This window comes from Columba livia, chromosome 5 (genome assembly GCF_036013475.1).
Source record: "Columba livia isolate bColLiv1 breed racing homer chromosome 5, bColLiv1.pat.W.v2, whole genome shotgun sequence".
In the NCBI taxonomy this organism is placed as follows: domain Eukaryota; kingdom Metazoa; phylum Chordata; class Aves; order Columbiformes; family Columbidae; genus Columba; species Columba livia.
In genome coordinates, this window is record NC_088606.1 from 12,543,808 (window position 1) to 12,568,272 (window position 24,465).

The window sequence follows — 24,465 nt, forward strand, 5'->3', positions numbered from 1 at the left end:
CAACAGAGAGAGAGGAGGGGTCGGGGGGGATCCTCTCTTGACAAGATTTATCAAGAAACATTTAACTGGGCTTTAATCATATTAGCAAGAGCCCAATTAGGGCTGAGAGCGAAGCGAGGCGGCCGGCGGGCGGGGAGAGGAGGAGGAGGGGGGGAGAGGAGGAGCAAGCGATGGAGTCACTCGAGGATAAAGTCCTTTCATCAGGCTGCGCTCTCGGCAAGCAGAGGAGTGCGAATAATCAGTGCCCTTCACTGGGGGGACGGGGGAGGGAGCGGGCGGGGAATGTGTGTAAAGGATCATTAAGGCCAGGCAGAAGGGGGTGGTTGTTGTTGTTTTTAATTATTACGGCTATTCAGGTGATGTTTCTGGGCTCTCTCGGGCGCCGTTTTCAGGGACGGAGCGGGAAAGAAGCAAAGGGGCCCGGAGGCACCTGCTGCACTGCGACGACCTGCTCTGCGTGTGCGGATAGGGCTCTCCCTCCCGGGGCAAAAAGGGGCTCCCTCCCTCCGTCACCTCCCCGAGGGAGAATTTCCTTAAAAGACCTTTGCCGGGTCGCCTCTCGCTGATGCCGAGCGCTTCTCTGGCGGCATCCCGCCTCCCAGCGCGGCTCCTCGCGGGGGGGCACAGCGCCCTCGCCCTATCGCCCCCGCTCCGCTGGGCGCGGGGTGGGGGTGTCGCGCAGGTCCTGGCGGACGCCAGGCCGGGGGCCAGGGCTTGCCGAAAGCCCCGGGAGAAGCGCGGCCCTGGGGCCTCACAGGGCAGGGGCAGAGGGCGGAAGGTGTCGTCCCGGGGTTCAAACTTTCTGTGCTTTCGCGTGAGCAACCTGCCCCGTCCTTACAGACTCTCCCGCTCCAGCTGTCGGGGATGGGGAGGGCGGACAGCAAATAAATAAAGCAAAACTAAAGATGACAGGTGGGAGCAAAGGAAGACGCTGACAATGAGACCCCCCCCGGGTTGCGCCACCTCGGGGACACGCCGGTGGGAGCGCGGCAGCGGCGCTGGGCGCCGCGGGGAGCGGAGCCGGCCGTGACCCTGCCCGCGGCTTTCGAGACATCGCCGGCAGCTGCCAGCGCTGCCCAGGTTTCCTGCCACTGGCCTCGGGCAAGAGCGGGCAGATAAGGCTGTTGGGCAACGATTCACCTTTTGCCCAAGAGGAGCCGGATCTTTGCACCGCGGGGCAGAGAATGCTGCTGTTTTATGTTTTTTAACAGGGCAGGGCTGGGGGGGGGGTGTTTGCTATCCGCACCGCTGAGCATCCCCGCTGTCGAGAGCGATCCCCACCCTGCCCGGCGCGGAGGGGCTCTCGTCCCCCTTTCCTGCCTCCTCGGAGCGGTGGGCCCGGCCCTACCAACCCCTCTCCGCGCCCCGGGCCGCCGCAGCCGCCTCCTCGGGGACGGGCGGCCCGGGGAGCAGCGCCTCCCTCTCCCACTCCCCTCTTGCCCTTTTTGTGACCGTGCCCCCGCCGCACCTTCCCTGTCCCACGCTTACCTTTCCGGCCCGGCCGCCGAGGGGCTCGCCCCCCCTCCCGCTCCCGCCCCCCGCCCTGTCTCCGCCATCCCCCGCCGAAGGGGTGTCGCACGCTGCCGAGCCGGCAGAGCAGCGGCTCTCGCCTTGCGCGCACTCGGCTGGCGCTGGCAGCCCCGCTGGGTTCATCCGAGGACAGCGGCGGCTCCTCGCCGCGGCTCGTCTGGCTGCCAACGCCGCGGCGAGGCTGACGCTGCCGCGGCCGGGGGTGACTCACGGCGGCCCGCGGCAGCCGCCGGTTAGCGGATCCGCCAGTCAAGCGGGGAGCGGGCACGTCGCAGCCGCTTCTCGCCTTATTCCCCGGGCACAGCCGCCCCTCTCACCTACCTCCCCCCCGCCCCGGCCCCCTCTGCTCCTGCAAAGTGGAATAAACGCCCACTTTTCCGGCAAACATTCACCCTTCCGACACCGAAAAGGAGGCCACCCCCTCCTCCGTGCCGGGCCGGCGCTCCCGTCGGTGGTGGGCCGGGGTTCGGCCCCGCGGCCGGCAGCGCTCCGGCGGCACCTGCCCCCAACGTAAGTGACCACCGGGTCCGGGAGGGGGTGGCCGTCCCTCGTGTCCCTTCCCCGGGGCGTGTGGCCAGAGGGGCTGCGCTCGGGCGCCGAGGGCGAAACCCGTGGGCTGCTTTGGGCGGGCGGACCGGGGCCGACCTCTGGCCGTGGCCCTGGTCTCGGCCCGGCGGGGCTCGGCCCAGCTAGGCGACCTCTCCAGCGTTGTGCACTGGGGAGCGTTGCCTGCATTCATCTGGGCAAAGGCAAACACAACCAAGAGCCAGCTGAACAGCGGGGTGGGGCGGGAAATAGAGGCTAAGACCTGCAAAGGGACCCGTGGTCAGAATGCCAGACAGGAGGACGTGCATTGGTGTGCTGCACCATAGGTGGTCTGCCCTGTTTAGCAAACAAGTTGCAGGGTTTTAGTTGCATGTGGTTTCCATGGAGTCCTCGTGGCATGTCGCAGCTAGAACATGTGACAGATGTCTTCATGGAGAGCATGCAATAGGTCTCCCATTTTGCTCAGAAGCCCCAGGTGGATGGAGCCTTTTCAGATCCGTCACTCTGCATAGTTCAGCACCTTTGAGAAACAAGCTTTGTGCATGGCATCCTTGTTCTGAAAAAGATTTCTGAACTGAAGCTGTGGCAACATATGTCTTCCAGTTCACTCTTATTGGTTGGATGCACAGCTCTAAAAGCAGTGGCTCCCTAAAATTAAGAGATTATTAAAAGCTCGTTTATTAAGAAACTTAAGCCATGAAGGTAGTGGGAATGAGTGCTATGTTCTCTGGATACAGGCTCAAGTTTTGGATGTATTAAGAAGGCATGACTGGGCCTGTACTTAAAAATACTCCAAAGCTACTTGTCAGAAATGTGCTAAAATGATAAACCTTGGATTTATGGACAGGGATTATGTTGTCAGTACTTCAACCTTACATTCATTTTTAAGTCCAAATTTCAGTCCTTTGAGGAAAGAGAGTAGTAGGAGGAAGAAACTATTACAAAAGAAATGCTGACTCTGCTAAATGTGGCAGTGTGAAATCACTACTATAGTAAGACCTCAGCTTACAGCCTAATTCCAAAGAGGTGATGCTATCCAGTAATAATGTAATCAGTTTGTTGACTGTAACATAGGAAACTGGGAATTGGTCTATTTTATTGCTATTTTTGGCCCAAGTTAAAAAAAAAAAAAAGAACAAACAACAAAATCTATAAGATGCTAGGATCAAGGCAGGAGAGCTACCTTTGCTGCTTAAAAACCCAGAGTTCTTCTTGAACATTTTTCACTTCAATGCAGTTTTACAAAAGCATATTTTAAAAGGGATGGCTAGTGAGAATGCAAGCTTTCAAGCTCGGGATTGAAGGATGGAAAGGCCCAAGGCTGGAACACTGTTAAAAGTTTTCAGAGAGGTCCCGCAAGCACAATGTTCGCTTTACAAAATAGAAGTTTTCTCCTGGGTAATCGCTGAATGAGTTCGCATTGATTTGCAGCTGCAAATTTAAAGGAAAAAGAAGGAAAGAAAAGAAATGACAAAGAGAAATGCCCTGTTAGTAATTTAGAATTATGCTGCAACCATGAGGAAAATTGCATCAGATATATGAAAAATTGGAAATGACCGCTTAAGCTTTTGAGCATTCTTCAGCCCTCGCATCTTTCTTTTTGATAATTATATTTAAGGAATTAACATTCTGACAGTTTTCTAGATGACTTGCTCTCAAATAAAAAATAACAGCATAAGTAAATTAGCTTGTAAGGCATATGTTTCAGCGAAACCTTATTGGTGAAATCTTCTGTAAGAGGTTAGTCAGTGATGTTAGTGAGGTCAGAATTTCCCCCACTGTGAAGGTGATATTGTAGCAGAAAATTGCAAGGATAGAGACAGACCATATTATCCCTCTAGTTCAGGTTCAGATTTTGCGTTTGCTCTTCATAGTGTTCTGTATGGTTAGCCCAGCCCAAAACTCACCAAGATCAATGGGACTCTTTGGGCTGGGGTCATGAATTCTTTGAAGGATCAAGTCTTAAGTTTATTCATGTTGCTAGGAAGCCCACCAGTATCAGTAACAAGATATATGAGAGTATGTGAAGACAATTAAAACAAAGTAATGAGTATAGCCAAACCATAACTTTTACCATAAATTTTAGCAGAGTGCCTTGTAAATAACAGAACCCTACAGGAATACTTGGGTGTGTCTGAGTCAACCCGTTCTGGAAATCCTATGATATGCAGCTGCAAAAACTACACAGATTCTTGAAAAATTGTCAACAAAACCTGAGAGGACCCTAAGGGATTTTATTCAAATTTGTTGAAATTTTTTGTTGAAAATAGTTTTTCCCGAGTTATAGATGAGTTCTGTTCTACTTATAAATATATCACATGTTGTCCAGTAACTCTTGAAAAGTAAGCTAAAACTACTACAGTGACTACCTTGTTCATCTGATTTTGTTAAGGCAACATTAACCCTCTTTTTAGACTTCCCATTTAACAAAGTGTTATTGTAAGTATTACAACTGTTTGTGAATGTGTGTACTCTGGGCTGTGGAAAAACAGGGGCTGGCATTTGCTGTCAGGCTTACATCCAAAAACATGCAAGTTAATTTGCACTATATGGCCACTGGCACTACAGCGTGATGAACTGGAAAAAGTATTTTGAGAAATGTGAATGATTCCAGAGTTGCCCTTAAACACTTGCTTGAAGCTAGAAAACAGATGTTATATAATGATAGTTGTTTTTGTTTTATTGTGGAAGATAATAGCAGTTTGTGATTACTGACTGGATGTGAAACAGAACTTTATGGCTGCATGAACTGGGTGTAGTGCGTCTGCAGTCATACAGGATGCTAGTGAAAGCACTGCGTATTAGTTCTGTAAGAAGATTCAAACAACAGTTAACCACTGTTTCTCATTAATCCAAAACCAAGAGGGCACTGAAAAGTTCCTTGAGGAAATTAATGTATGGATATGGAGTATTGTAGCCTGGATACCAGCTGCCACACAGGAAATCCCCAAACCACTGACTGATAGACATTTCATAACGTTATCAGGTTAGGGATTAGTCCAAACAGTGTGTTTTCCCACTTTTTCCTAAGTGTTCACTTCTGGCCACCACAGAGATTACATTATCCCAGTATAGATATTTTTACTTCCTCGCTGCATTGTTCTTGAAGTCCTACCTCCTTCATCATTGGTCATGGTTAATTAACTTTTAAATTTTGATACAAAATGTCAGCTTTATTATTAAGAAATTGAGTACAATGGTGCAGAGGTGTGTCCTTGTGTATACAGGAGCAAAAGACGCCAGGGAAAGAGGAAAAAGGAATGGAGAGGGTGTTTGGAGACCAGAGAAGGAAAGTAGGAAATGTGAGGCTTGCAAAGGAGCAAGAAGTGACTGTACCATTGACCATGCAGAAAGCAGTGTTCAGTGATCATTGTTTGATTGAACTACCCCTTATTTAACATACCCTGCACAGTGAAAGACTAAAAAAGTAAGGGGAGAATGAAAAAGCAAGAAGCAATTTCCTCATTTGTTTCTTTCCCACTTCTGAAGTCTGTTTAGCCCATGCATTGGGTAGGGTAGACTTACAGAGAATCTTAGGCAAAACTAAGCAGGAACTAGAACAAAGTTAGTAAGAAATTCCATTAAGTTTAAAGATGATAAAGAAAAAATATCTGACCCTCCCACTTCCTCCCCAAGAAGGTACTTAATGTCCAGCAAAATCATGGGAAATGCCTGACAAGAATGTGGTATGTGTATCTGCTCTGAAATCAGAGTTCATATATATGTAAATAATTGCAACTCAGACTTCATTTTTCTGACAACATGTTGACCTAGAACTTTCACATTGTCATCTTTTTCTACTTTCTTTTTCACTCATTTTTTCTTCTTTGCTTTTGGGACAGAAAATCCCTCATGCGTGTGGTCCAGGTTGTGCTGGATGTCTCATGCAGGGCAGTATCTTATTCCCTGCATGACTTACTCATGTTGCAAAAGCAGGGTGAGTAATGGGTGCTGGGATTTAGTTCTATATTGCATTTTGCATCTGGGGTTTCTGTAATAGGTTCATGAAGTTCACAGACTACCGCTAGTAATTTTTCAATTTTTCTACCTCCCATTCCTGCTCTTTTTCCATTTCTCCAGAGATTTTCTGTGGTCCTGGAGGACTTTACAACTTTGCAAAATGCTGCAGAATTGTAACAAAATGCTGCAAACACTGTTTAAACACATAGAGTGTATTTGTGATGCAAAGAGAGAAAGACCAGGGTTTGACAGGGCACAATCCCTTACGGTTCTAGGACTGTTGACCAGCAGCAAGGTTTGCAGCAGCTGCAGGTCTTAGGAATACACCACGGATGTGTAGAGAAGAAGTAGTGCTGGACGAACATTGGAAGTGGGATGCTTTAGACGGTACCCTACAACATCACCCTTCTGTCCAACAGGGGAAAAACTGGTTTTCATCTACCAGGAAAGCTCTCAAGGGCGTGCCGTTGGACTCCCAAGCACAAGGGAAAAAATTGCAGTTAAAAAGAGGCTCTCCAATGCACCGAATTGCTGATGGAGCACTTACAGTGACAAATAGTCCTGGTCCTGATATAACTTTTGGGAGTACACACAGGTCTCAGAAAGAGATGCAAAACAAACAAACGAAAGGGTCCAAAATCACAACTCATTATCTGATCTGGAAACAGAACAAAGGAGTTGTCTGTAGCTGCACTTCGCTCAAACTTCAGTTGGGCTTGTACTGTAGCTTGCTGCGAGTCCACAGAGTTCACATCAGACTCTGGGCTGTGGGTTTTCTTGCTGATGATCCTGCAGCCTCCCAGGGTTCCTGGGGCCTGGGGGGAGGCAGTGTACAAGGGTGTGCTTGTTCAGGGATCTCTATTCAGTACAAAGAGGTGGTGACAGAAGTTGCTGCTAATTGTTGCTGTGTGGGTAAGGGTTGGGGGTTGCTGTGCAAACAAGTCTCCTCTGCTCTGTTCCAGTTCAAAGTCAAGACATCTAGATGAAACTGGGGAAAAGCATTAATACAGCTAATGTTTGATGTCAAAAGAGGAGAGGGAGAGACAAGGAGGATGATAAGTATCCGAATCTGTACATAGGAATGCTAAGTCTGTTGGGTTAAACCCTGAGTTCAGACCCAGAGAGCCATGCAGTACAGATGTGATGAGTCCAGTCTTGTGTCCTACTAACCAGATCACAGTCATTTGTGAAAAAGTACTGATGCTTTCCAGGATAAATTGACCATTTAGTTTGCCTTTCTAACTAGTCAATAAAGCTCAAACAATGCTTTTCTAGAAATTCTTTTTGTATTAAAATTGCCTTATTCCTATGTGTCTAAGTCTATATTTGGATGTGAATTGTAGGACCTTGGGGATATATGTAGAGTTCAGTTAAATTTTGACACAGGAGCAACTGCTTTATTTTCCTATTCATTTTCCTAATCTGTAAACAAGCTTTTGTGCAAGACTCTTGGCACTAAAAGTCTGTTTGAAATTGAGTTGTGGAAGTGCCAAGAGTTCATAACCCTTCTCTTGCAGCAGCTCAGTCAGTGCTATCTGAACACCGAGTGCCTGCCTTGGGGATGAGTGGTGGGGTCTTCCTTAGCTGCGCAGGCAGGGCCCTGGGGGAGAGCAGCATTGCTGCCAGCTACACGACAAAAAGACACAGTGCAGACAACATCCTCTGCTTACCTCTGCCAGGAAGAATTAATGACACACTTTATTATCCAAATGCTTTCTGAGGCTGAGCTTCAAACTCTTTAACCTGAGAATGGATTCAGCAGCATGTATTTATCAGTGCCTTGCAGCTCACTAGGTTCCGTTTTTGACAGCAATAGAAGAGTTTTCCATTGCAAGCCTTTACTTGTTTATTTAATATGCATGAATCACTGCTGCTGGCTTAATATGTTAACAGTTATTTAAAGAATGGTCTGGTAAATACTTCAGTTCATGTATGGATTATGAAATAGAATATCTTATAATATATTGTCTGGTCACTGGCTTTGTGTTAAGATTCCATTAATATGCTTTTTCTAAATAACAAACAGCTCCTACAGAGCTTGTTAGCCATGTGAGGACCATGTGGTGTAAGCAGTTATAAATACACCAGTAAAAAACATTCCAGAGAATTATAAATCACTATAATGTTCAACACCAGTGGGCTGATGAATAGTATCTTTATTAACTTATTAACCACTTATCAAAATGATTTGTCTTGTACTTAGACTTAATTTTATGTTCAGTGTAAATTTTGTATAAAGCCTGACTTTGTTTTCTTTTGCCAGATGTATTTATTTCTGAGTCAAAACTCAGTCTCTTTTGCAAAAAGGAGGAAAATCAAAGAGGCATGATAATCAGTCTAAACTCATCCAAAGCACTTTAAAAATAGCCAGCCCACCTACTGCACTGGGAGATTATATAGTGCAGTGTACAGAAGCAGAGTGTGAAGTAACTAAGGAACCGTGCAATATGTAAGCTTTTCAAAATGTACTTGATGCAGTGGCTCTCTAAGCAGTACCAGGTTTGCTCCTGGTAGGGCATCTACCTTTCAGACCCACACTCCCTTACGGCTTGGTGCCCAGGTTGTTTAATTGCACTTTCCATGAGAAATGACCCTGCATGGATTTTTGTTTCCAAATCAGCGGCTTATAGTGGAGAGAGCTGTGGCAGAAGGTGGTCGAAAAGAGCGAGACGGTGTTGTTGTTCAGTCGCTGGTGCGGTGGGTGGTGGTGCACTGGTGTTGACACTTGGGCTGTTACACAGATGGCCTGTGTAAACTTGAGTAAAATTCTAGCAGATAGGTCTGCAAAGGGATGTAGGCACACAACTGGCCTGTGTGGGCCTTGCTAGGATCCACAAAACCCTGCCCAGATGTCATCTCACTTTGTTAGCGTGGGCTCTGCCATGGAGCGCGTTACATGGTGCCTGCAGGCTCTGATGCGGGTCTTGGGTAAGACTTTTCCTGGCCAGTCTGCTCAGCAGAGCCCTGTACAAAACTGCTGGAGTGTTTGGGCCTCTGCTCATACACAGATACTATTTGTTGATGGATCCTATGATTATCATGGTGAAGTGTAAATGAATGATTTATCCAGACACTACTTACATCAAATTGGTTTAATTTACATTTTATCTTTTTTTTTTTTTTTTTCCTGCTCTTGCCTCCGTGAAGCTTACTCTTGCTTGTTATAAACCCCTGCTTGTCTGTTCTTCTAGCTGGCTTTTATAAGCATTTTACCTTTAATTGGTACATGTGGCTGCCCAGTTTGCCTAACTTCACAATAAACAATCTATCGATGAAAGAGCTTTTGGTAGGCCATCAGCATACATTGCAAGAGATGCTCTAGGAGGAAGAGTAGTAAGTATGTGTGTTACCGTGCTACAGCTGAGGTCAGGTGGTCACGTTGCTGTTTCTGAGGGGAATTTTGCACCAAAATAAACTTTAGAGTTGACTGACACGCAGGGGAGTTTCCTGTGGTAGACCAAACCGAATGTACCGTGCGGGGAAATGAGGAAATCCAGTCTCATGGTTTACAGCATCACTGATTTTGAAAGGGTTAACTACCTTCCAGTAACTGCATCTTATTAATGTAATGCACACTGGCATTTCCTTTGCATATCTCTATTACAGAATTTGATGAAACAGCTTTTGTTTGTTCACACTTGTCTCTCTTAAAATTTGTGTATCATCAGTAGATGTTATTTTTTCTGCAGCAGCTTGCACTTTCTTCTCTATGCAGACAGAAGTCAAGTCATCCTATTGCTTGATTAAAAAAGTATGTAGACTTTTACTGCTCCTGACAACAAGGACTGTAACCAGTTTACATGCTGAGATTTTTCAGTTTAACTGGCTGCAGGCACTGGTCACTACAGAATGGAGAGGTTTGAATGGACCTACAACATGATATTAGCCCTTAATACCATTTTGAATGTGTTTTGTGAAGGTAGGAAAAAACAATTGATAGTGTGAATCCAACTTAACACATGGAGTAGCCTTCATTGTTTCCAAAGGGAAGAAAATTCTGCTTTACAATATTTCAGAGACTTTTGGTGCCCTTTGGTAGCAAATACATTCACAGGGTGAGGGTTCGTGGTCTGTGCACTTTAGTTTATTTTAAGCATTTTATTTAGCTGTGAGCTGGAGTTCCCTAAATAGCTGGTAGGATCTGTAAAGACCTCAATGTCCATGGACAGAGAGGAATCTGCTGTAGCTCTTTTGGGTCCTTAGCTGCCAAAGGTATAAATATGGATAAGCATGTTGCACTGACTGGTGGCAAATTTCAAAGTAAGCTCTTTCAGAAGTTTTTTCAGAGTTGGGATTTAAAGCAGTTTCTGTGTTACACTATAGTGTAGAAGAGATTATGTGTTCATGCAGTAACCTTCCTTAAGTCATAGAATCATAGAATCATTTTGGTTGGAAGAGACCCTGAAGATCATCAAGTCAAGGCAGAGAATTAGATATATTTGGTTAATATTATAACTTGAAGTATAGTCAAGATTTTTGTAGTACTAGAATACAAGAAATCCTCTAAATTGTAGAGAAAAGGTAATAATCCTGTTGTGGTATAGGGAAATAGCCATTTCATTTTTTTTCTGCCAGCATTTGTTTCCCACTAACTGAATCATGTTTAGGAGCAACCTGTTGTATTTTTTTCAGCATGCCTTTTAAGGGTAGCAGAGAGAAAGCCTTGCAGGGAGGTTGTTATGCAATTATGGCTGTATATCTTCCTGCTTGTAAGCCTTAATTCTGCTCTGATTTTTTTTGTCCTATTGTTTAGATCCTTAAAAATATGTCATTCTCTCATTGAATGTGTTTTTCCTCCTAAACACGAGTGGTAAATACAGAAATGGATAATATTATGTGATTTTTTTTGAGCTAGCTGTTTTCAGTTCTCATATGTTCTATCCTAGGCAACATTAGAAAATTATTATCAAACCTCATAAGCTCAGATATAAAAGCTCCTTGACTGGTCTTTGCTGTGGACATTCCAAGTTTTAACATGTAATTATATATGTAAAAGAAAAATCCCAGAGGTAACAGACAAGTAGAATTTTGCAGGGTTGTTATAGACACAGTGACATCTGTTTTTTATTGCAGTTAATGATTCCTATTACTATGTGCCATTTTGTGTTATGTAACCATTTATTATTAATTGGCATGTCCCATTACAAATCAGCTTTCAGTGCTTTCCCCCCACCCCCAAATCGTATCTTGAGATAGTATGTGGGTATATATTTATGCCTACTAAAATAAAACCAAAGGCGTTCTATATTAAGAATTTTTGAAGTTCTTGGAGATGGATTCTGCATTCTCCATGGAGTAACTGTTGTCCTAATTGTTACCAGGAATTGAACCTGGAACTACCAGAGCTAAAGGATAGCTTGACAATTTGAGCTCAAAAAGGCTAAATCTTCTGGCTAGCAGTAGTAGAAGAGTCATGCCTTTTGTGGCTCTGGCAGAAGTTACTAGTTGGAGAGGGAATTATGCTTGTGCAATTGAAAATTGCCAGTGAAATCCAAGGGAATTTGGGGGTTTGCAGGGAATGCAAAACTGGGCTCTTCCAGGAGCTTCCCAGTAAGCAAGAAAGGTTAAATGTGTGTGTGTGTGTGTGTGTGTGTGTTTGATGGATAGTGAGAAATCCTAATGCCTGACGTTGTTCTGGACTAAGTGCATTCTTTAGTTTTCCATTAGTGGTGGTGGAGTCCATCAGTGAATCCTTTCAGGAGCAACCAGTTGGCATTTCCTAAACCCTTGTCTGTGTATCATGTAAAGCTCAGTGTTACCACTCTAAAGAAAGACCTTGAAAAATTAAATGCCTTTGGAATTTAGTAATGTAGGCCACAGTGTAAACTGTGGTTAAGTTGAGCTCAGATCTGCTTTACAGAAAGAACCTGTAATTGATTAAACCTTGCCTCTAGCTAGATAAAAATGAGTTTGAAGTAGATTAATATAAAAACAGTTAAAAGCTTCCTCGTTGTTGTCAGTTTTCAAAATGAAACTTGTCAAGAGTTTGGCAGAAAGAGCTCAAAGACAGATCTGATTCTAAACTGAGAAAAACAAACCCAAAGGAGCAAACAGCAGTTTGGACCTTCTCATGTTTGGTTGATTTAAGTAGATGTACTCAGTGAAGGCTGTGACTTTATGGATTTCATTTTTACTTGCCAAGCCATTTTGCTCCAGACTACAATCCTTCATGAGTTGTGTCTCACAGCTTTGTCTAGTGCAGAAATTTCTTATGTACTGCTTGGCCTATCTTCTCGTGGCCTTCATGAATCTTCTCTGACATTTACTGTGTGTAATTATTACGAGAACATAAACCAAGGACAAAACTCAAAAGATAGTCTTGGATTCAGTAAGAAACTGTCTGAGAGAGGATTGAAATGGAGACAGCACAGCCTGACAACTAGAATGATGTCAGACTTTTTGATGGAATCTGCTTCCATCTGCAACTTTGGGTGGCACGTGACCTCTTTGTGCCACACAAACAGTTTGGCCTACTGCAGGCACAGGCACAGCTTGCTGACGAGGTGGTGCAGCTTTCTGCTACTGATTTGGACATAAATTCTGTAGTTCCAACGATGAGTGAAAAGTGAGTCTCATAGACCAACTCCAACAAATACTACCAAAGTGTTTATCAAAAAACAATGTTGATTTTACTTAGTGTCACACTGGAAAGTCATTTTAGAACATGTTTGGGCTTTGACACCCTTTCTTAATATTTTTTCCCATATCCTTTTGTATGTACAACTAGGTCATGTTAGTGACCACAGGCATGAGTCTCCATTCCATTGCACTGGTTTTATGCCAGAGTAACCCCACTGTGTTTCACAGTATAAAAGACTGTTGACATGTGGTGAAAAATTGATCCCATACATATCCCAATCTCTGAGTGACTTAATATTTAGTGCTAAAACATTTTCAGCCTTTAAAAACAACACTTCTATCAGTCATGTTACAGATTTAAAGTTTGCTGTCTCACGACTTGTCAGAACTGCACCAAATGCTGGAAAGTGAGCATGTCCTTAATCACAGCAAATCATGAGACGTTTGATCCTTAAGTTTGGCAGTTGTGTAGGAGTGGCAACTAAGTGCTCTTGCATATTGACCTCAGTGTCAAAACATGTACCTTTTCCCCCCAGTCCATATTTTAGGGTAAAATAATAGAATAATTCCCCTACATGTATGCTGTTTCTTCCTTTTAAATGGCAGTAGTTTGAAATCTGTGTTAGACTTGCGATGTTATGGACTAAAAGGTAAGTTAATGGAGACCTTGAGAAAGTAAACAAGGTAGAAGTTAAATGCAAGATGTTTCTTGGGTCTGTGGGTTGTTCCATGGCTACAGAAATAAAACTTCAGTCTGTTGTTGTTACAACAGCATATATGTTGTAAATATATATGTTTCTATTATTACATGCATACATATATACATAGTCCCTTTAATTGGCTACTAACTCACCTACTGCTCTATTTACAATATGAGGAAGGTCTTGTAGTATCTTTAAATTTCTGAGCATAACAGGCCTGTTGCTGTTAAAATTAGTTGCAACGCTCCACTTGATAGCAATAGGAGCAATTTAGTTATTCTCCATGATCATAAGCTAATACTACTGATAAGGAACTTGGGAAACTGAGACAGACTGTAGTCTCATAAGACAGATCATTAAGGAGGTACGAGTGTGCAAAAGGCATGTTGGGGTCTGTTGTATTCGAAACTTTGTTACATCGCAGCTTTCCTGCGTAACTCTAGGCTAGTTAGTATGGTTGACTTCTGAATCTTTAATCTGGGTTCAGCATCCTCCTTACATTAAAAAAGGGTTATATGCTCAGAGAAAGTGATCAGTGGCACATTCTGTGGTTGGGAGAGATTTCTCATAAGACTCAGGCATAAGCTTCGTCTGTAACAGTTGGGTAAATAGTACTGGTAGTTAATTAAGTATTAGTTAATTAGCTCAGTTAATTAGTAACTGGTAGAGTAACAGCTGTTGCTCCTGCTTGTTGTGTAAGAGAGTTGTGACCCTTGGTCTCATGTGGTCCTCCTAATGGCACTCAGCAGGGCAGCAAAGTAATGGTGCTGCAAGTCAATTATTGCGTCTTACATATATATTCAAATTGCTGCAGGTTAATGACATACTATGTGTCAGGTCCTTGGGACTTGTGATATACTATGATTCTAATGGTGAAATGTGGTAAGTGTGTATACCTATATTTAGGCTGTGGTAAATGAAAGGCAAAGAAACTTGGTTTAGCCTGTAACAAAAATGATTATGTTAAGCTGCATTGTCTTGGTCTAGTTAAGGACTGTGAATGTACAAAGACTGGTTCAGCTGACATGTGGTAGCTTGTTAAGCCTTGGTAACTTGATCTGAGCTCATAGAAAGGTTTAGATAAGAAATTGTGGTTGTTCCTCCTTCTGCTGTCACCATCTCTGATTTATGTGAAAACAAGTCTGGCATTAGAAAGGTCTCAAGAAGGTTTATACTGGTTAATAACATTCTTCTTCTCTGCTTTTCTCCCTTTCACTTTTTTTACCAATTTAAATTGGCCAAAGAACAGAATGTCTGGTGCATGGAAAATCTTGTTTTTTTTCTTTTTTTTTTTTTTTTTGGTTTTTTTTTTTTTTTTTGTTTGTTTTTGTTTGTTTGTTTTTTTTTGCTTTTGTGTGTGTGAGGTTTTGGTCCAAACTGATGTGGGAAATAAAATTTTCTGCCAAACAGGAAATTTGAGATAATTTCATTCTGGAAACAGCAAATATTTTGTGAAATAAATGTGCCCCTTGGTTCCTGCAGCTTCTCAGTAAAAATGGCACTTGACAGGTGACTGACTATCAGCTTTGTAGAGCAGTTGCAGGTCTTGGTGATGCTTTGGCAGCTGTGTTCTTGGGCTGCCTGGAAGACTGTCACAGGGCTTCCAAGCTGTCAGTTGGCATTTACTGGTAGGTGATTGGAAAGTCTGGAAATTACCGGGGTTTCCACATTTTTCTGTAACCTTAGTGGGAAGTCATTCCTTTTACGGCTACGGTTTCCAGGGCTTCCAGCTTAGTGGTTGAAACTGTGGAAGCTTGGTGTTTTCCTGCTTTGGGACACTCCGTTGAGCAGATCTGCCTCCTGATTTCTCACTGAACTCATCTTTATTTAAAGGGAGCCATTTCACACCTTGTTTTCCAGCATCAGGATGGTGTTCTGTGCTGTTGGATGCAGAAAGAGGGCCTCCTGTCTGAATATTTCATCTGTCTCCCCTCACTGGAGACCTACCTACCTACCTTGCCTTCAGCTTGCTTGCTGGGATATGGGTAGCAATTCAGCTGTGGAAGTGTGGAATTTAGTGTAGGCTCATTCCTGTATGCAGTTTACCCAGCTTCTTTGGGTGCGTCCTGCATGGCTGCTAGACCACAATGGAAACTACCCACGCAGCTTCAAACAGCTAATGAAGTGGCCTCACGCCCACCACACCCAGCATTTGGAAGATTCTGGCCCATCTTGCAGAGTGACACTATGCAGAATTACAGCATCTGGCTTTGGCAAGTCTGCAGGCACAGTCTTTGAGACAAAAACAAAACCATGCATCCTCACCACTGTTTCTTCCCTTATTTACATGACTAAAAGCTACAGTGCACACATGTGGGTAAGAGCAGGAAGAAAACACCCCACCAGGGATTGCAAAGGAACTGTAGTGGCTCAGCACCCTGCAGGATCCACTGCTTGAGCTGATGCACAGCTTTTTCTAGCCACACCAAGGGTTTCACACATCTTAAGCAGAGTTGGCACTTGTAGTGTGAAAGATACCTAAGAGATGTCAGATTTGGCCTTCAAAATTGAAGGAGTTTTATCAGGCATTTTTACAGGCAGATTGCAAGTACACCTATCCTTAAACCCTGGATATCCACACATTTCATCAGACATGCGACTCCTTTTCCTTGTCTCTATACATGAGTGATACGTATCTCATGTGATTGACACCCAGGCACAGAAAAAATAATGGATTTCTTGTAATCTTGCTTGTGTTGCTGAGGAGCCAAGCACCTTCAACTCCTTTTATTACCCCCATGACTTGCATTTCACAGATCTTGGTTAATGGATGTTTAGAGATGGCAGGATATGGCAAATATTTTAGATGAAGGATTATAGAGGAAAGCAAGAATTGTTTTCAGTCTTCATTGGCACACCAGGTCGTTTCTCCATTTCAAACACTTTTGCAGAAAGGCTTACTCTGGGACTTTTAACGCTGAATGTGTCTGATCTTTCACGGTTTAAGTGATTTCTGCATGAATGCATTGTGTTCTCCTTGTATGAGTACCGGTGCCTGTGAACAGATTTGAGCCCATAAAGACTGTTTTGGCTCTTCAGTTCATCTTTGAAGATGTCTGCCAACCTTAGACTTTCACAGCAGGAATCTTGCGTAAGACCACATGTGCAAGAAAATCATCCATGTAACATTTAAAACCTATTGTTTCTTCCATTAGTTAAGAGGAAACACAGACTAGTTTCTTACCGAATGTGTTTTTTATGGCCTTCTCACAGCTTTGATGATCTTCTGGAAGCATGTAATCATAAATTAGTAAAAGGAAATCCAAGCTACTCAAAGCTAAACACATGAGTTGTCTTGTTAAGGGGAAAAATGTATGTGAATGGATCAGCAGGATTAAATCACTGCAGGATGTCATAACCTTCTGTTGTGATTGCATATAGGGAATCTGATTATCTTACTTATCTCTGTTATAAGGGAGCAGAAAGATATTTTTATGCATACATTTTATTACAAAATGAAACATGGTGCTATAAGCACAAAGTGGAGCAAGAGCGTGTGTGTAAACACATACATATGTATATACTCAAGTATATACACATACATTCTTTTGGTACATGGATATTTCCTTCCAGATGCAGTTAGAGTCCTGGCTGCTGTGAGGGTTTGGCAGCTTTCTTGTGCAGTGTGGGTGTTTATCATTCTACTGTGATTGTTCATGTTGTGATGAGTTTCCTCTTGGGTGTGATTTTCAGGCACATGTTACTGTCAACCAAGGTCAATGCTGAGCCAGAGGAGCAGCGCACAGGTGGTATGTCAGAGTTAACCTCTTTCTTTGAGCTGCAGGCAGGGGCACTTCCTAATTTAACTTATAATTAAACCATTGCCCTGATACAATACCAAAAACATTTGAGTCTTTCTGCCCGGATTTCAGAGAGATGGTTCTTTAAATAAACAAGGGAAAAAATGAGTGCATGCATAAAAATAGGCTCTCAAGACCTGACCAAAAGGCTATTGAAGTTGATGGAAACACTGGCTGGATTTCAGCAGGCTCCACTTCAAGCCCTTAATGCATGCTCTATAATCTATAATCCCAGGTGGGAGAAGCTCTTTGTTAGGCAGGGGGGGCTTCTTTCTTTACTCTGAGAAGGTATAGTGCTGGTGGCAGTGGAGAAGGCTCGGGGTAATGGGAGAGTTCATGGCAAAAAATGATTTTTTTTTTCTGCTTGGGCGGCAACTGAGTTCTAAACAAAAAAGCCCTAAGGGGAGAAATACATCAGGGTCATTACAACTGTCATTTGGCAGTTACTAACGTATTCTTGAAAGAAACTGTTAACACAATTTTGCTGTTTCTTGCCAGCAGCAAGGGCAAGCTGGTTACGTTTTGGAGCCAGCATTGGTCTGCAGGCTTTAGAAATCCTCTCTAGGATCAGCTGATCAAAAAATATGGGAAACTAAGCATAATTAACCCTCCTACCTGCAGATATCCATGCTTGTCCACTCACAAACACATGCTGTGTTTCTGTCAAACTTCAGATGTGCAGTAGAGATTATGGAAAGTTTTTTACCTGTCTTTGAATGACAGTAATAATAACCTGTGATGAGGTAATACTTTAAGATCAAGGATGTTGATATTATTTGTCTTTGAATAAATTTATTCACCTGTTTAGAATGTATAATGGTCTTGATTCCACTAGGAGCGTATGAAAGCCAGATTTCAGCCTTGTTGGTCAGATATTTCTCTTAGGGCAGCACCTCCTGTCCAGAGCAAAGGAGGAATTGCTTATTTCTCCCAACACCTTGACGTTTCTCTGTTTGTCCTGGTTAGCCTGGAACAAACAAACCAGAACTTGCCTCTCCCTGTGTCTAAATTGCCAACGTCCATGACCTGTGAGAAAATCAAGGCCTGAGAAGGGAAGGACAGCAATCCCAAGGGTCTATCATAACTTGGGGTTCACTGTGACTTCAGTACGGCTGCTGTGCCATGGCTGTATCAGCCCTTTTAGATGGGCTTGTAGTAAAGTAATGGTAGCCTGGAGTACAAAATCAGCAATAAAATCTGAAAAAAAGGACAAAGTCCACCTTTATGTGGTAGCAGGAGTAATTATAATGTTCCACTAAAGCTGGACAGAGAAGGATGTGTAGAAAGCATGCTGGAATCTGTGTTTTCCCATTGCTGCCTTGATTCACTTGGGCAGTTCAACTGTGATTCTGTATCACTAGGTTACGTAAACTAAATATTGCTCAAATGTTTGACTTCAGCAAGTTCAGTACAATCCAGTCCAGCAGATACAGTAGGGGACCTCCCTGGAAGCTTATAGAACAGTTTTCTTATTGCTCTGAGACACTTGTTTTGTCAAGACTGAGTTGGTACTTATTAATTTACTTTTGAATTTGTTTGAAGTGTTTGACTGTGCCAAGCCCTGCAAAACTGGAGGAAATGTAACTCAGTAACTGTACAGTATAGAATTTCTTGTATGTGCTGTGAATGTTGGCACAGATGGAAACTGGATTAGGTGAACTGTGGTGATCTCTCAGTGTTTCATATGTTTCTTTCTTGCACTCATAAAGAAAAATATCCTGAACTCATTTACTTGATGTCATTCTGGAATAAATCCACTTTAGTCAACGATGTTAAACTACTAAGCCATGCTACTGATATGGCTGTGTTTTATTACCTGCTTCACGCAAACCATCAGTAATACAGAGAGCACCAAGTACGTGATTTTAGTTTTGGATGCAGGGTGTGTGATGCAATCCACTACAGGGTTTATGCACATATGCACTGAGCATATTTTTGAGCTACTGTACTTTGAAATCTGTGCCAGACATCTATGCAGCCAGACAGTAAACAAATAAAATGATACCTTAGGCCAGGAACCTTCAACAGCACAGAGGGCTTACCTCAGAGACTGCAAATGGGAAGCGTAGCAGGTGTTAAGTCCCAAAGGTTAGTAGGCCAACTAAGAGCAGTGCTGTGCCTGTGAGCTACACGTATGGGATCTGAAGTCAGTGGGGGTTTTACTACTGATTTGAAAAGGCATGCGACTGCCCTAAGTGTTTCTACAGCAGTTTCATTCCATTGGCATCAACAGAATTGCTTCAGTTTTGGTCAAGAGTGCAAAAGGTGATTTTGTCTGCTGTCAAAGGAGATTGTGAAATTTTAGTTTTATTGCTTCATTCAAAAAACATTTTCCTCTGATTATCAAATACTTTGTGAACATTTTGCGTGAATCTTTGTAAAAGTGCTCTTAAACTAAACCCACATTCTGATACCGTTGAACACAGATTCCACTGCATGATAAAGTATTGTAATTGCAATAAATATGAATACAGACTCTTCCAGATCACAAAACAGGATTTTAAATTATAAAGTTTTGTTATATGACTCACATGTTCCTGGAAATTCTGTGAAATTCATCAAAAGATTAAAGAAAACATTATTTGGTGTGTGTTTTTCCTTTTTTTTTCCCAAAGCCAAATGTAAAGTTAAAAGCCAAGCTTGAAACAATCTGGTCTGGCCACACAGTTCATTGTAGACTTGAAGGAGGCTTGAAGAATTATTTCACATTCCTCAGCTGCAAGTGAATAGAGTAATGAAGAAAAAAATTCTGGAAATGTGAATTCAAGCATAAAATGTATTTGTAGAAAACAAGGCTGGTGAAGTATGATAATACTGCTGGGTTTTTTTTTGGTGGAGGTTTTAAGTGCAGTTAGTTTTCAGGTGATTAATTTGTTTTTGATCCACTGGTAATAATGATTATTATGACATGAGTAATGTAGTGGCTAGCTAATGGTACTGTCTTCACAACCATCAAAATCAATTTGTGATGCCTGATGGGAAATGTAGTTTCAGATCTTTTCCCCCCAACATAATGAAAAACACTCATGGTGTCAAAAGTTGTTTTCCCTATGTGACAAACAGTACAATGGAGAAATCTGGACAGTGTTTAGGGCTCTTGGCTTATTTCTTTGGAACATCTGTACACGGGCTCTACTGAAGCATGAAAACTAATGTTCATGAGGAGGTTGAGGAGAGAATGAGTAGCAGAAGGCACTGAATTACAGAGCAGTCAGACAGGGGAAAACTACAAAATTAGATTCCTCCCAGTGGGTAATGTCCATAGTCCAGAGCAGGAGTGTCAAACTCATTTTCACCAGGGGCCACATCAGCCTCACAGTTGCCTTCAAAGAGCCGAATGTAATTTTAGGACTACATAAGTGTAACTATTCCTGCATTTATACAGGCCTGAAATTACATTCGACTCTTTGAAGGCAACCACGAGGGGCTGATGTGGCCCCCAGTGAAAATGAGCTTGACACCCCTGGTCCAGAGGATTCAATCTCTGGACATCATCCAGTATCTGAGGAGACTGACATAGGGTTTGTTCCACTCATATGCTGTCTGGGAAAATGAAAAGTGTTACCAAGAATTTGTCCTCAGACTTCAGTGGAAGTTTTGCGGAAAGAAAACTCAGACCTGTAACTGACTAATTTAAATATTTTATTCATACTGATATTGTCCTATCTTTTCTCCTTATATACTATCACTGTCTGAAAAATAGAAGAAAATAATAGTCATGGTTCTGTCTGCCTGCTTCACTGGATAGGAGCATGCTATAGTCGAAAGACTGAAGCAGTACTGTGCCCAGAGAAACCAACTCTACAATATAATCTTGAACTGCCAGCTCTAATACAGAAAAGGAAAAGGATTTTTGCTTTACAGGAGTCCCCGTCATATGAAGAGGATTTTCTGAACAGAGTTTTGTGTTTGAGAGTCTGCATTTTCCTCAGGGTTCATCCAAGGGGGTCACACATTCATGAGGAGTAAATATCAGGATGAAACCTGTTAAATCCAATAATTGTTTTTTTTTTTTTTTTCAGAAATATAGATAGATGATCATAACATGTTCAGGACCAGAGAGGTGGCTAACCTTCCCAAAATTTTGTCTGCTGCATGGGGGGCAACTGACCCTGATTATGTGAAGAAGAGACTTTTGCTTCAAGGGCTGGATTTGTTCCTTCCACTGCAAACTGACGGTCAAAATTCTTTTGCCAGATTGAGAGCAGAGTTAGTCCTTAATCTGCAGCTTCCCTGCACTTTATTATACATTGAGTTATGTGGTGGTCATATGTGTGAATTGTAAAAGGATGAAAAAGGTTCTTTAAGCAAAATATAAATAACAGAAAATGAAGTGCTCATTGCCTCTTTACGGGAGGCCTATTTAGCTAATATCAATAAAACTTTTTTTTTTTTTTTTGTTCTCCATTTGAACTAACATGTTTAAGCTGCTTTTGTTATAATTCAGTCTAGTTTTTTTCCAACCCTTGCCCTTTGCCTTTGTGATCTCTGTTTTCCTTCCATCTGTAGTTTCCTACGTTTCTCTCAAGCAGATTCCTTCCATCCACTACAAGAATGGGTACTCAAATCAATTGTTGATTGAAATCCTGGCTCCCTGCGTGTTTCCCTCCACTGCCTTTAGTAGTGTTAGAATTCAAGATACATTTGTTTTTCTTTCTTGCCATTACACAAATACTGCTCCCCAGTAGGACTTTGAAGTTCGTATTGTATTCATTAATAAGATTTAAAATCTTTTCAAGACAGTCCCTCCTAGCCCTTCTCCACCAGCAGGATGTGTAGCCCATTGCATATGAACTGGTACCGGGAGTGGGGCCAGGGAGCGGGAATAGCTGCTTCCCTACACGTAGGAAAAGGGATTTCTGAGTCCTAGTTTGTGAGAGTTGAGGAGGGAAGAAGCATGGCCATCTGCACTGAGCATGGGTGGACCAGCTTCTCAAAGAGCTGCCAGCAGTAATGGGGAGTGGGGTCTACCAGAACCCTAGGAGGTTCACAATTTGTGAACCAACTGTGATTTCAAAAGTTAGTGTGACCGAACCGGGACGAACTGTCTCCAGCACAGTTTTGGCTACCCGCAACCTCTGTTGGCTTAGTCCTGTATTTCTAATGCCAACGCATTGCCTAATGATGTCAGCGGGTGTTTTGGGTTTGCAAGGAATGCAGGAATGGGATCTCTGAAAAACAGAATCTGTATGTAGAAATGTCCTAAACCAGAAAGATGTTTTGCAGAAACTTGCATTAAACATTTTAGCAAGAAAACTGAACTTCTTCCAGTCCCTTGGCGGTTGTTTTTATGAATTCTCCTTGCAGGTAGCTCACAGTTATCCAGGCTGTCTTCAGATGCTTTTGTGAAATGCTTCTGAGGGGATGTAACTCATGAGAACCTTTCTGACCAAGACAGCATTCACCAATTGCCTGGATACCCTTGAAGTCTTTGAGACTTCAGAAGCTCAAGTACTTTTCTGAACTGTGCCTTGTCAGATCAGCACAGCTATTGCAGTGGATCTTTTGTGGAGATGATAATGTCTCTCAAGTGTTAAAGACTTTAGCTTCACTTGATTTTTGTCATGGAATTTAACAGTATGCTATTGTGTCTATGCAGGCCGTTTCTAGGCGTGATACTTTCATCATTTGAGTGGAGTGGAGTCACCATACTTAACTCTTTTGAGGTTATTTCCTGCCATAGCCAATAGTAGTGTGCCTTTAACATATCTTCTCATTGTTATAAATTCCTTTAGAGTAGTCTTCCTTTCTTTTTTTTTTTTTTTTTTGCTCAGCGGCACGTAAGGTCTGAGACAGGATCTGGGTTCTTTCTTCATAGTATATGTATCATACATGGTATGAAGCAATGTCAATGGGTCTGTAACGGGCTTTTTGGTGGGGCTCACAATCCACAAGTCCTCTCTGTGCCTTTGTGCAAAGAACTGATTATAGTTTGATCCAGATAATAAGTATTGACTTTTCTAATGCAATGCTCTATCTATTCAGGGATTCCTTACTTATTAGGAGTCTGTTGTGCTCAATAAATTCACCAGGTGCATCACTTATAAGCATCCTCAGGTAGCTTCAGGATAAAAGCTTCTGTAATGTATCAGCTTGTTAGATGTTAGTTTTTATACTCAAGATGTGCTGAACACCAAAGAGTTCCTGCTGTAACAGTGTGTTGAATCAATTTCCATGGAGCCCTCAGCCACTGCTGTGTATTGGCTTTTGTCAGAACTGTGACAACCCCAACTGTGTTGGGGTTTTCATACCTTCTGACGGAGAAATGTCATTGGCCTTTTCTGACCTTGTCCTGTGGTCACACATGAGATTTTGAAAGGTCTTTTGAAATGACTTGGCTTCTCCCTTGGTACAATAATATTGCAGAGTACTACTTCCTGGATTTTCCTGAGAGAACATAACAGTTTTTACAGTGGTAAAGTTTTAAATAGAATTTGAAATACTTGGCATCAGGATAGATGCTTCTGCATGCAATATATTAGTCAGTGTGACTTGTTAAACCCCTAAAAAGAGTGGCTTTTGCAAGAAGCTGCATATTCCCTAGTAAATCATAGAAGTGTAGGAACGAGAGGCAGCTCAGGCGACCAGTCCATCTTCCTGTTTTATGGCCAAGCCAAGGACTATTTTTGACAGTGATTTGTCTAACCTTTCCATAATGGACTCCAGTGATGAGGATTCCATGACCAGCCTCGGTGAGCTGTTCCAGTGTATGGCTGTTTTTATTAGTTATTTTGTCCTGGTAGCTAACAAATCTTCTTTTGCCACATGGTAAGCGGAACTATTCTTCTAACCTTGCTGGACATGAAGAACAGTTGATCACTGTCATATTTGTAACAGCATCTTGCATATTTGAAGACTTATGTCTTCCCTCAGTCTCTTTTCTAGACTAAACAAACGCAAATCTTTCAGCTTTTCTTCCTAGATTGTATATTCCAGCCTGATTTTTTTTTTTTTTCTGCTTTCTTTTTGTTTGTTTGGTTGTTGTTGTTGCTGCTCTTCTCTGGACTCTTCAGATTGTCTGCATAAATATTGAAACATATCATTCAAAACTGCACCGTATTTTTGATTTGAGGCTTCACTAGTGCCAAGAGGTATGGACTAATTACCTCCCACAAAATGCTGTATTTGCAAGAGAATCATTGCTAACTCAGTTTGCACATGGGTGTATTTACGATCTTTCTGCAATTCTATAGCTAACTTGCTTTTCTCTGCTTTGTAATTGTGCATTTGATTTTCCTGCTGAGGTGCAGATCTTGTCTTTTTACTTCATCCCACTGCTTTCACAGCTAATTCTGACAACTCTTTGAACCTGTCCTATGAAGGGTTTTCTATTTGTCACAGCCAGATGC

At 42.6% G+C, this 24,465-nt stretch overlaps 1 protein-coding gene across 1 annotated transcript in view; it reads left to right on the forward strand.

Moving 5' to 3' along the window:
• Positions 1-565: 565 nt before the first annotated feature.
• LOC135579658 (protein enabled homolog) overlaps positions 566-24,465 on the forward strand; it is a 182,100-nt gene continuing 158,200 nt past the window's right edge. Inside the window, exons 1-2 of the mRNA XM_065065806.1 lie at positions 566-857; positions 1,272-2,040. Coding sequence (XP_064921878.1) covers positions 566-857; positions 1,272-2,040 — 1,061 coding nt within the window. The remainder of the gene's footprint in view (positions 858-1,271; positions 2,041-24,465) is intronic.